The sequence below is a fragment of the Archocentrus centrarchus genome, chromosome 4, assembly GCF_007364275.1.
Source record: "Archocentrus centrarchus isolate MPI-CPG fArcCen1 chromosome 4, fArcCen1, whole genome shotgun sequence".
Taxonomy (NCBI): domain Eukaryota; kingdom Metazoa; phylum Chordata; class Actinopteri; order Cichliformes; family Cichlidae; genus Archocentrus; species Archocentrus centrarchus.
In genome coordinates this window covers 11,813,833-11,827,052 of record NC_044349.1, presented here as the reverse complement: position 1 = coordinate 11,827,052, position 13,220 = coordinate 11,813,833, and the positions used below count along the sequence as shown (strand labels likewise).

The 13,220-nt window shown below is 38.1% G+C and overlaps 2 protein-coding genes across 2 annotated transcripts in view; both read right to left on the bottom strand.

Annotated features, from left to right (window-relative positions):
• The window catches only part of tprb (translocated promoter region b, nuclear basket protein), a 28,313-nt gene extending 26,283 nt beyond the window's left edge, over positions 1-2,030 (bottom strand). The window contains exons 1-3 of the mRNA XM_030726765.1: positions 1,749-2,030; positions 1,284-1,388; positions 1,117-1,190 (exon numbers count right to left, since the gene is read on the bottom strand). Coding sequence (XP_030582625.1) covers positions 1,117-1,190; positions 1,284-1,388; positions 1,749-1,899 — 330 coding nt within the window. The 5' untranslated portion in view covers positions 1,900-2,030. The remainder of the gene's footprint in view (positions 1-1,116; positions 1,191-1,283; positions 1,389-1,748) is intronic.
• Positions 2,031-8,424: 6,394 nt separating this feature from the next.
• pdcb (phosducin b) lies at positions 8,425-11,969 on the bottom strand. Its single transcript, XM_030727406.1, has 5 exons — positions 11,824-11,969; positions 10,943-11,015; positions 10,704-10,765; positions 9,703-9,851; positions 8,425-9,474 (listed from the first exon to the last, which is right to left on the bottom strand). The coding sequence occupies exons 3-5, from the start codon at positions 10,747-10,749 to the stop codon at positions 8,959-8,961; spliced, it is 711 nt and encodes a 236-aa protein (XP_030583266.1). The 5' UTR covers positions 10,750-10,765; positions 10,943-11,015; positions 11,824-11,969; the 3' UTR covers positions 8,425-8,958.
• Positions 11,970-13,220: the final 1,251 nt, after the last annotated feature.

Here is a 13,220-nt window from a genome sequence, read left to right as displayed (position 1 = left end):
TACAATGCAAATATTAGTCAAATAAGAAAACGACTTTCACTTTCCACGCTCCTGTTTCTGATCTTACAATAGAGGTCACACTGTGTGGGATGGGATGATCAGGATCTGTTCTACTCCAGCTTTTCATTAAGCCAAAAAGCACCCGTTTTAGAGAGAAAAACCGACTAGAAATACTGTGCGTGAACCACGAGCCTGAGTGTTGACATCAGATTTCCCTACAAAACGTGAATTGTGCAGCTTGTTCTTTCTCCATGCTACAGAAATTATGCATGTTTTGTTGGCTTTGTGTGATGGTATGGCTACCCCAGAGGAGCAGATGCACTCTTGTGTTAAAAGATCAACCCTAACCTGACCGTCACTCACTCCAAGAGACTCTGATCACAAGTTAGAACCTAGGGTTCATGTTGCTGTATAACACCTTACAGAGATGGGTCATTTACACATATTTATTGACTCTCAAACTGGAAAGTCTCATCTCAGTAAACAAAGAGGGTTGCCTCGTTCCCTGCACGGAGATTTTGCGGATGTGGGTAACAGAGGGTGACGTGCTGCAGATGACATTCTGCAGGAAAGCATAAAAAGTCCATCATCAAAGCAGATCATCTTCTAAGTTTGATATGTAGGAATCTACTATACTTATATATATATTTATTTAGGCTAATAGATTTTTAAATTGACAGCATTTTGTGCTGTTGAAATTTGAGCTTATTTCATATTATACTGAAGTTATGGCACAGCTGGTGGAAAGGGCTCTTAAATCTTGTGTGTTAAACTTTTTGTCTTGTTATGTTTGATTGGATCACTTGTCTGAAGAAGAAAACACGAGACTGGAAATATTGCCATATGAATGCAACTAAACATATGTTACAGTATTGTAAAAAAACAAAAACAACAACAACAAAAAAAACTGTGGTTATGTTTAAATTCACAATACTCCAAATTATTCTCTCTAACTGTTCATAGTGAGTCTATAAACCTGACACTGACAGCAATAATAAACGCTCTACCAGGCTTAAGAGTATATAGGGCCACTGCAAGCCTACAATCGAGTAGAAACATTTCTGAAAAAAGTGAAAACAAAGGGATTATCAGCATGGCTGCTTTCGGTTGCCTTACCTGCTGCGATGACAGCCTCTGCTCTGCAGATTCATATTCTCGGTTCTTCTCGCGTACATTTTTGAGCTCCTCTCCTTCAGGAAAGATATGATGATGGTCAGCATTGCGGAGTCATACAACTGAATCAATCCGAGCCCCTTTATAATACAGCAACATGTCAATCTTACCAAGCCTGCTAAACTCCTCTTTGAGTTTCAGATGTTCTTGAGTCTGGGACAGAAACTCTTCTTGACACTGGGAAAGCTGTTTAACTTTTTCGAAGAACTGTTGCTCTGTAAGAGGAAAGTAAACAAAAAAGAAAAAACCGCTTAGACGAGCACACAAATTCGTCGACTACTTGCTTTATTTATTGCTTAGTGTCTTCTTTTTCCTGTCAATAGGAGCGGCTAGCTCAGAAAGGTTAACTAGTGCTACTAACGGTTAGCTTCACATTGTTGTTATTGGAAACGAGCTGTTTCATCTGCTGTTAGCGTGAGTCAATATTTCCAAAGCCGCTGATGGACTAATGAAATAATGAACAATTACATTTAAAGTAAACTTTTTAACTTTTGCTCGATTTACAACAGGCATGCATGGTAAGCAAACACCTTAGCACAGCTTGCTATCTATCGGGATAACAGGGAATAACTTACCGCTATCGACCCGGAATTGTTCCTGTTGTGCTTTCAATGAGTCGATTTCATACCGCAGATCTGAAAGTGTTTTCTCGAGTTTATTCTGAATTGTTTTTGGTAACTTGGCTAGCTCGGAACCTTCTAACTCCTGCTGCAGGAGTGCCGCCATTTTTCCGACAACAACCCGAGCAGGCGCAGTTGATAATTTGAGGCTAAAGACTCTTAATGCATTGTGGGAAATGTATTTCTATAATGTGAACTTGACGTTTAGGCAACCTAAACAAACCTCGCTTGAAAACGTACTTATTGGCCTACAGTAAAACAAATGCTTTCCTTTCCATGATGTTTCAACTGTATGTTAGGGTGAAACAACTAGGTCTACTTTAAAAATTGTATTTGTCCTGACCTCTGGTGACCTCTGGTGTTTACTGGACGTACTTCAGACAGTGACGGACAGCAGATGGCGCCAAAACTCACTAAAAGCGACGTTAATGTGTCTGTAGGCGCGTACATCACAGTAGACTGGGCTAAACTGATTTTTATATATATATCACAGTGAAAACACAAAACAAACATAAATAAATAAATTATGACTGATAAAATTCAATCTCACGAGGCAATAACATTAGAAAAACTGTCATCTTTACTAAATAGAATTGAGAAAGAATTAAAAGCAACTTGGTACCATCAGCTTGATGATTCCTTTTGATTTGTTGATAAAGCACAGGGTGTTTTTTTTTAAAATCACCCACAAGACTTGCTAATATAAGGCTAAAGTTGCCTATAAAGTTCTCTACAGTACAATTAAATGACAGTGAGGGTACTGATAATAATGTAATAAACCATGATGTGCACAACTGCTACTGAAAACACAGAGCTTATGCTGGTGATAGTCTATCTCTGGGAATCTAGCAGTGGGATTCCCAGGATGTGGGCAACAGTTCAAATTCAATAGTTGCATAGGCCTTTATAAACAGTGGTTTCACATCTAAAATGATGCACATGTAAGTTTAACTGTTCTATGAAGTATTCACAAAATTTTACACAAAATTTTCTTTGTGTGCTTTTGGATTTACAGTAACAACCTTAGTGTAATCTTGGTTCCTCTGCTCTGTACAGAAGCCATGAGATCTCTCAGCCACAGAGCAAATTTTTTTGTCTTCATACTGTACCCTTCAGAGCTTCATAATCTGTATTACACAGCACATCTAATATTGTAATTTCATTTTAGACAAAAATGTAATTAATATTTTTGTTACGCAGCACTATGACCAGCATACATCTAAAAATGCTGCGTCAAATGGTAGAAGGTTGGAGAGTGAATGCTTTCTTTTCATGCATGCAGCAATACGATATTTTGAGTCACACATTCAGTTACACTTTCATTTCCTGCTCTCAGTTTTAGTCATTTACTGTGTTCATTGTGACATAAACCTGGTTGGTATTCAGACCCTGTTGAGACTAGTTGGACAAATACCTCAGTGGCTTATTGGCTCACAATGAGCATGAGACGTCTATGAAACAAAAGTATGAACACGAGAAGTTTTAAGGCAAACTTTTGCTGCAGGCAGCCAAGCTATTTTCTGACACTCCAATGTCACGCCTGGATACCAATACGTACTGTAAACTACAGCAACATTACAGTGAAAACCTCTTTTTCTGAGTCAGCCATACCGACTGCTGTCAGGACTTGTCAAGCATGGACAGTCTGTGGTGTTTGAGTTATATCAAGTGATTCAGTCAAGTTAATTCACTGAAAACCAAAAAAGTGACAGCACTTCTAAGAACTTTTAGCGCAATGGTTTAATCTTTTGTAAATCTAGCCACCCATCTCTTATTTCATCCTTGATTTTTTTCCAAGTTTCAGTCCTTTGATTCAGTAAAGTGAGCCTAGCGTGTGAAACACCAATAAGACCAACCCAAAAGTAGGCGGTGGGTGTCTTATGTGCCCTGTAATTAATTTTTCTGCAGCCGTTCCAGCTGTCTTACTCATTCTCATCCTCCACTGAGTCCTCCATCCTCTATCATCCCAATTTATTTGAAAAGTTTGCTTCCTCAACCTTTGCTTTGGTAATAACAATTTAAAAACTTGCTTCTTTTTTGTACTAAAGCCCATCAGCCCTAACATTCACATCATCACTCTATTGTTGACCTTAATGAATCACGAGGCTCTTATCAATATATAAACAGCATAACTTAAAATAGGTTTCTTACTGATGACAGACAGTGAGGAAATTTCGTAGTTATGTCATCTCCCTAACATCCGGTGTCCGTATTTGGTCAAGCGCACTTTCCAGCCGGGTCTCCTGCTGTGTCATGACATCACCTCAGTTAAACTGGTTTTTATGTGGGTGAACTAGAGCGCGACAGCTGGGCTTTCCAAGAGTCCAAACATGAAAAAAAAAAACAAAACACAAAAAAGTATTCCAATTAGAGAAGGAGTATAAACAAAGGGGGACCAAAATGTCAGAATGGGGGTGGAATCAGGTGGTCAGAGCAGGGGTAAACAGTGAGATAAACATTTGTTTGAGTGGACCAGTGAGTCACATCATGCGTGGGGTCTTTTCCAGGAGGAAAGGCTTACTGTATCCGCGACACGTAAATGTTGTTCTGGACTTCACTGAGCAAAGTTATTCAGACAACTCTGCTTAGAAGAGGCCCATCCTTAGGTTATGCATGTTCTATAGAGTACTGAGGTGAAATATACCCCCTGCTGCGAGACCTTTTCTTAGCTCATGCAAAAACCCTCACAGTGGCTTCTGCTGCAGTCACTATACATGGATTGCATGTAGATGGCTGTAGATACAGTGTGACTGAAACTTTGCAGCATATTCTTGTATGCTGCAAAGTTTCCAATTTGCATATAACACTGTTGTCTAAGTCAACAACAACCAGTTTGGCTGACATGTTTGGGCACCCAAAACAATCTTTCATTCCAAAAGCTTCCGTGAAAAGTGTCAAAAAGGTTTTGATAGACACGCTATGGTGTAAAAATGATGCAATGCCAGCTAGAGGCTATACAGGTCATGCCAAATGCCGTACTGTGGACTCGCAAACACATGTAGTTCCTCAAAGGAATATGTATTAGCATGTAACAGCAACAGCTCTTGCTTCAACAGTAACTGCAAGTCCAGAGTTTCTTTACAAGAGGTTATCTTAGAGATTAATGTTATTTACCTCCACAAAAAAAGCAGAAAGCTTGGAATATGTTTTGAGGCTCTTTTCTAAATCTTTATTTCATTAACGATATGGCAAATAAAGCATGATCCTCTATTACCCACACTTAACCTTTGTTTTGGTTAACAGCATGAAGACTACCACTTCTATTAAACTTACAGCCTGGAGGACAAATGACCTGACACATTCCAGACAAACAATCCTGTGAACAACTAAGTACACCTCATGATTCAGTAGCTTGTAGGACCATGTTTGCCAGCAAAAACTTGCAGTAATTGTTTTCTGTGCAACTTTTTCAGTCTTTCACATCATTGTGGAGGAATTTTGGCCCACGTGTCTGCTTCTGCTTTACCTCCCTGAAGTTTGCAGGCCTTTGTTTAGGCACAGATTTTTAAAGTCCCTGGATGCATTTCAATAGTGTTCAAGTCTGGACTTTGACTGGGCCATTGCAAAACTTTGATTCTTTTCTTTTTTTTTTAGTTATTCTGTTATAGATTTGCTGCTGTGCATGGGGCATAATCTAATTTCAGCTAAGCTTTATCTGAAATTAGATTATGCAACTTTGGTAATACAGGAGAGTTCATTGTTGACTCAGTTACTGCATAGTGCCCACGTCGTCTGACTACCAAACAAGCCCAAATCATGACCTCTCCACCACCATGCTTGACAGTTAGTAGGAGGTGTTTATACTGCATTTGGTATGCACCTGATATAGTGCTGTACATTATGGCCAAACAACTCCCCTTTGGTCTGATCTCACCAAGGGACATTGTTCCAGGAGTCATGGTGGTTTGCTCAGATGCAACTTTGCAAATGATGCCATGTTTTTTTTTTTTTTTTTTTTGGAGAGAGAAGAAGCTTTCTCCAGGCAACCCTTCCAAACAAGCCATACTTGTTTGGTCTTTTTCTAAGTGTACTGTCCTGAAATGTAACATTTAACATGGAAAACTGAGACCTGTAGAGTCTGAGGTGTAGCTCCTGGGTTGTTTTTGCACTGCACAGTTTGACCTTGAGGTAAATTTGCTGAGTTGTTCACTCCTGGGAAGATTGTGGCATTGTGTTAACACACACCTGAATGCCCCAGACCAGCAAACTGACAAAAATTCTGCTTTTACAAGGGTGCTCACACTTGCCGATGATCAGTTAATCAGGTGCATTTTATTAGTAGCACCTGGCTCCTGCTTAAACTCGTAATTCCTACAGAAGCAGTAGAGTCCCGTGAAAACTTTCTTTTTCACCTAACTGTGTGTAAATACAGGCAAACAAATACTGCAGATCATTCTGATATTTTAAAAACAATAAAAGCAATAAAGTGCACGGAGCAAAAAAAGGATTACAGCTGATTGCATCAGAACAATAAGAAACGCTAATAAGAAAGGTTATTTAAAAGCTCTATAGTCGAAAGGTAAAATGGAGTTTCTAGTCAGTGCATGGCTCTGACAACATGGGTAAAGCCTCCATTTGACAGGCAAAAGCGTATCTTTGTGTCATCATAACTTTGTGTCTTCCTATTATGGGGCCAAAGTGTTGGACGTCTGAACTGAAGAGCAGTGGACTAAATATTAAACCCTAACTCACATGGGTGAACTTTCCAAAAAAAATTGTTCCCCCTTAAGATACATGCACACTGGTCATGTACTGAACGAGAAGGTCCAAGTCTCCTGCTTTTCAATCAAGGAGTTAGGGTCAGCTGTTAAATGCTGTACTTAAATGTAATAAAACCAACACAGAGACTTAAAATGCCCACTATTGTCTTTGAGCTTATTATTTACACTGAAAGGGGCTGTTTCAGTGATGGTGATGAAACAGCTTTTAAATTATGAATGCCTTTACGTTTATTTTACAGAGAATAACATTGTCACAAACGGGACCTCTCTAACAATAGTTTTACTTTTACAGGTAAAAAAAAGCCAAACTGATGAGAGGCAAGCATCCGATTAAGGCAGTCAAAGAGCTGAGGTTTCGTACTACCAAGCTTAGAGCTTTATTAGTGAAAGGAATGAAGGTGAAGAGAAAAGCAGCGACGTAAGGACCATCTTGTGAGAAGAAACCAGATTTTTTTTTCTTGGTGAATGTCTCATTAGTCTTATTTCTGTAAAGTGCTGTTCCTAAAACATGGTTTTAATGATTCGATACTACAGGAATGTTAAATGAAGTAAAGATGAGAATATAGTTATGGTTAATTTATGGAGATATTGAGGAAGCTACTGTTTGGACTTCCTGGGAAGCTGGCTGAGCTTTAAGAGGTAAACATACACTGATAATACAAAAACATTTACCTTCTATAAGAATTTTTAAGATCCTATGATCTACCTTGTTTCCTACAGTGGGGGGCAATTTGATTTATTTCACCACATATTAAATTGTGGGTTAGGATTTCAAGTCTTCACTTAAAAAAAAAAAAAAAACAGCTTTTATTTTGTGGTTTTGGCATGCCGGGAGCTCAAGGGGTCACCGAGGAGTCAAGTCTATGCTTTAAGACAGACAAAATTATTCAACATGTGACAGCATGTGTCTGCAGAATGGTTTTCTTCCGTAACCTTACGCATCCCTGGATGTGCGCATTTAAAAACTTTGTTTCTATCTTGCTTGTTAAAAATTAATTTACCTTTTTTTTAGTTTTTGTTATTTCACAAAGTGAAAGATTCCTGAAGAAGGTGTGTTATTAAGATTGAGAGTATTTATACCAGACCATTTCATCTACGTTAAGTGCACACTTACACCCCAAGGGTTTGGAGTGTAGAGCGCGGTGGTGGGAATGAAGGAAAAAAAACAGATGTTGGAGTGTAATTCTTGGCTTAACCTCCTAGGACATAAAATAAACCTATTTTAATTTTCCTAAATATGCATTCAACAGGGAAAAACCACTCTCTGTCTGAAGGTTAAAATGCATTTGAAATCTTATTTTACTTCCTGTTTGAGGAGCGAACAGGAACGTGTAATTTTTAAAGTTCAAAGTTCACTAATTGGTAGTTACAGAACGCAAACTACTAACATGAGACGTTATGGAGTACATTAGCTACTTCTTGGCCACAATGATACGCATTCTCACCATGAGGTTTCCTGCCATCCAAACTCAAAGTCCATATTATGTATCACTGAAGTGCAAAAAATGAAAGAAATGCAAAACTTTAGAATTTTTTTTTTATTATCATTGACAAAAAAGGGTGTACGTTTATTTAAATTCTAAAACAAATGTTAAAAGGGTCACCAGATCCTAGGAAATTTAAACATGATGATGATGTTGACATTGTACAGAGTCATGACTTTGTAGCGTGAGCAGTATTACACACAGAAACCCAAACATTAACAGTTTCCTTTTGTTTTTATGACGTTCATCATTTTCTCCAATTCCCAGCATGAATTACACAGAAAAGGATGAACTGCCCTGCGTTCAGTGATGATGATGAAGTGCCCGACTGGTTGCTCAAAGCACAGCACTCACCTTCCACCTTCCAGATAAACGTTTCCACATCATAATTACTTCGGCCTTTTCATTGTAGCTCTTAAAATTACAGGCTTTAAAATGTATTTATTTTTTCTCTCTCTTTTCAAATGCTGGTAGAACACCATAGATACATCACATATACATGTCTGTCACATTTGGGGATGTTAGTTTGTACAAACCCTGAATTTTTACTAGTAGTCTGTGTAAATATCAGTCCAATTAAATATAAAAACTACAAAAAGACTATCAATTATTATTTTTACAAGTACATACAGCATGTAACATTGCAATTAACGTTACAATTTTGGCTTATATTAGGATAGAGGTGAGTGCTCTATGTTGTATAAATAAAAGCTGCTTTTCCTCACCTTGCTGTAACTGTCACACCCGTATTCGGAAGCACTCATATCTGGGACACTGGATGTAAAAGTTTTCCTTTAGAAAACAATTCTCAAATACTAGGGAGCTATTCAAAATGTTATGCTTCTCTATTTATTGAAACCCAAAGGAATAATTCATCTTTTTATTTTAACTGTCTTTCTCAGAGCTTTTTCCAGTGACCTAACACAGCTTTGGTTCTTCATCAGCAGCCAAACTCTGTATTTACTCAACGTCATTTTCTTCATCGTCTTCCATCCGAGGCAGATCTTTTTCTGGCAACAAGCCGTAGCTGTTGAGGAAAGCTTCCACATCAGTAGCAAAGAATTCCTCATTTAGGTGCTGTGTGCAGGCCAGGAAGTTTCCAAGTAGCTCTCCAGCCTTGTACACTAGCAGTGTGGGCAAATACTCATCTGAGAATCGCTCGGCGGCACCAGAGGCGACGGCATCAATCCTGCAGAACTTTACGGTGGGATACTCAGTGGCCAAGCAGTCGAGGCAGCTGTTGAGTGCCTCACAGCCTTTAATCCCATTCTTGTAGATGTGGACAACCACAACTGTGCTGTGATGCTCCTTTTCAATAACTTCCAGGAAAGCCTCTCCACTGTCCAGGTCATACACACCTTCAAACTTGGGCCCAAAGCTGAGCTTGTCATGCATCTCTTGCATGCACCGCTTTCTGTAGTTCTTTAGACATCCTTCATCCTCCTCCTTAAGCAGTTCATACTCTTGGACACTCATCTGAAGAAAATATGTTAAAACAGTAGTTACAGTTTGTGTTTGATATTCTTATGCAGCATTTGGAAAGACAAAAATTTGCTCCTTGAGGCTATTGTTTTCATAAAATAAGTCCAAGGAGGACTCAGAAACAAGATTTATTTAACAAATACAAGGTATGTACACAGATTATTTGCTAACCATTAGAGTTAGGCACTGGTTTAGCATTATGGGTACTGGGTTGTACTGTACCTTGCGGTTAAGGTTTGCTCTGGATGCATCTTTTACTCTGTTGGGGGATGACATTTGTCTCAGCAGTTCCCTTTTTGCAGGAGGCAAATTTTCTTGGTCCATACTTTCCAACTTAAACCTCCTCCAGTCATTGATGACCCCTTTTGGACCTACGGAGAATGCAAATAATTGTGTTCAGTTAGTAGAGGGGAATTACTAATATCCATAATTAACTGGCAAGACAACACAGAAGCCACAGAGTATGTGGTAGCTGTGGTTTCATAAAGATTAGTCTTGAACTTCTTTGTTTAAAAATTTTTCTGTATATATTTATGCCTTCAAATCATTGGGTAATGCATCCATTTTTAATGGAAGCATACCAATACCTTTTTTCAGGAAGTGTACTGATTACTTCAGTGTTGCATAATAAAAAAGAAGATTAGAGCACATGTTAACATCTCACAATCTGCCAGGTCACTGATGACATGTGTAGGGTTTTGGCCGTGAGTTTCAAACAATAAAAACACATCCACAGTGATTTAAAAAAAAAAAAAAAAGATATTATCAATGCAAGAGTGTCGGCAAAATCTTGTTTGTATATTTTGGCAAAATAACCTTTAACCTTATTTTTCACTGACTCACTGGGTTTGGGCAAAGGTTAGTGTTAGGTTAACCCCTTCCCCCCCACACACCTCCTTTATACAGAATTATCCTTATCAGGAAGTTATAAGTAGCATGTCCTAATTCCTAAAGATATGCTTGTTTAACACATGACTCAAACACATCCCAACTCTAACTCAGGTCAGGTTGTGTTGGGTTGCGTTTTAGCCACAGCCTGACCCTAATCTTTATTGGGTTCCTCGCAACCTGGTGGATATGAGGTTAAACTGCCAAACTGACTGAAGATTTACACTTCGTCTTTCTTATATATGCTTGAAACCATTTTCTCCCTAGTGTTTTATAGTAAGGTTAAGCTAAAGTCTCACTTACTGTGTGAGGTTTAAAACAGCACGTCTTCTCACCTGTATGGGTTGCGGTCTCTTCCAATTCAATCAGCCCGTCAGACATTTTTCCGGCTTGTTACCTGGAGGACAAAAATCGAGAAAACACTGACAATTTCATGATCCGCGTAACATAATTAATCCTGTTTTTTTTTCAGTTTAATTTAGATAATGTTTTAATGATTTAGAACCTATGCACTGTGACAGAGCCACTTCTGTGATATTTAATTAAATTAATGCCGTCTAAGAGGATTACTGACCTGCAGGAGACTTGTGTGCTTGCTATTAGTCCTTGAAGCTTCTTCTTGAAGAATGATCTGATGAAAGTGGCCACTAAGATCATGAAACCATAAAGGAAAAAAACAAACAATTAATTTCAGTGATTAAAATACATGTGTATATGTAACAGAACTTCCATATTTATTCATACATTACAAGATGAAAACATTTATTGACTATAAATTTATTATTTCAGATGCCATTTGATGTGCTGTTATGTGCAGTATTGTGGATGGTGGTAAATTTCCCTTCTTGAGACACTTTTTGACCTTCATACTCCAAACAGGAGCATCATAATGTCTCTGATGCTCCTGTTTGGACAGGTAGATTTACCTGCATCCACCCCTATCCTGTAGCCGATATCTGATTGGATTAAATGATCTACCCCCAGGGTTCCAATTAGTACAGTCCTACTTCCTGTATGCAGTCACAATGCTCATCTGGTGTAAAGATCTTTATAGACACAGGTCTAAATCACAGCTCGCAAGCGGTGATTTTCTGTAATTTTTAGGTCTGTTTCTGTGTATGTGTGAGTGAGAAATAGAAGTCTTGTAACCATCTGACTTCCAGTTAGTCACAGACCCGTGACTAAACTCAGCACCAACAGAATGAACTCTTTGTTTGTACTTTGCACAGAAGCCGTTACTTTAAATCAAGGAAGAAACTAAACAAGAAGGAGCAAAAACACTCCATCGGATACATAATGTTGTAACACAATATAAATTATATACATGAAACACAAAAAGGGCCCCCAAAGTCTATGTATTAAAAAAAAACATACTTGCCAAACAAGTTGTTTCATTCAAAACTAAATTTCACATTTCTAAACCTGTCTGCATGAGTTTTAGAGAAGTTGTCTTACCTCCCACGGTCACAGTAAAGTCCTCTTTGTACCAGCAGATAACCTTGCACTGATCTACACTCGATCACTTCACTGAACTATCTGTTGCTGGACAGTGTGTGTTTTTGTGTGCATGCGTGTGTCTTTTCCAGCCAATGAGATTGGTCTAATGGAGATTTCAAAAACAACCCTATAGACCAAACAGAAATAGAGCACAGATCCTAAGAGGATTTCATCTCAGCAATTAGAAGACTCTGCTTGATAAAGGCATGACTACACACAATGAAGAGAGAGAGAAGGACAAATAAGGAGAGGAAAAATCAGCAAATCTTCTTCTCAAGTGTCTTTCTTTCTTTCTTTTTTTTACAAACCACAAATTTAATGCATCACTTGATCAGGCAGCTGATAAGAGCAGTACACAGGAGCCACTGTGTTGCATTTTTATAAGCTGCACATTAAGAGTTAACTCAAGGAAAAACACCATATCCGCAAGATGAACTTTCAAATAAAATGATCCTGTCTGGAATTCAAAGTTCTTCCAGGCATAGAGCTTCACACGAAACACACGATGGGGAGCCTTTCAAAGCACAAAACACCGCTAGCTAGGGGTGGGGAATATCCGATACTTTATCATGTGCCTAACGACTATTTGCTACACAAAAATCCCACTGTAGTCTCTTCTCATTTCTAAAACCTAGATTTCCCTTACAAGTAGATTTGGAGTTAGGTCTCAGCATTAGTTTCTCTTTATAGTGATGTCAAATTTTCTTGTGAGTAAAAAATAAACACAGTTCAACAAACAAAGATAGAAAACAGAAGCCTCTGGATGTGTTCCTGTATTATTTGCTGGCTATAAGAAAGCTAAAATTACTAAGAATACTAACAAATACAAATGGTAAGAATAAAGCAGCCACAACACCAAAGGTTTGGTGTTGTTACGTAATAAAGTTCTTCAAGTTATGACAAAGTGAAGGTCAAAGAGTTCAATACAAGCTTATAAAACTGTTATAGTTTTGTAATATCGTGCCTGTTGTCTCTTTGCATGGCTCCAAAGCTTAAGGAAAGAGGAAGACTTTGGTTTAAAAATGTCTGTAGCCGTTCCTCAATATTAAAATAGTCAATAACAAGAACATTTCTGCATTCAGAAATAAGTTTATATGAATTATCAGCTTTATAATGTAAAATGTCTCTCTTCCAGTTCCTATGTTTTTCCAAATATATGAGTGCTTATCACTGATTACACAAAAACTGGTGATACAGTAAAAATGGTAAACGCTGAAAATAGAATAAATGGAAATGATCAGCATTCATAGGTACTGTAGTAAACATAGTTACTTTCCACTACAGTTGAATTGTTATCACCAACCCAAATGCTCCCAATAGATAAACTCTTTCAGGGTCTGAATTTCATTAAAACA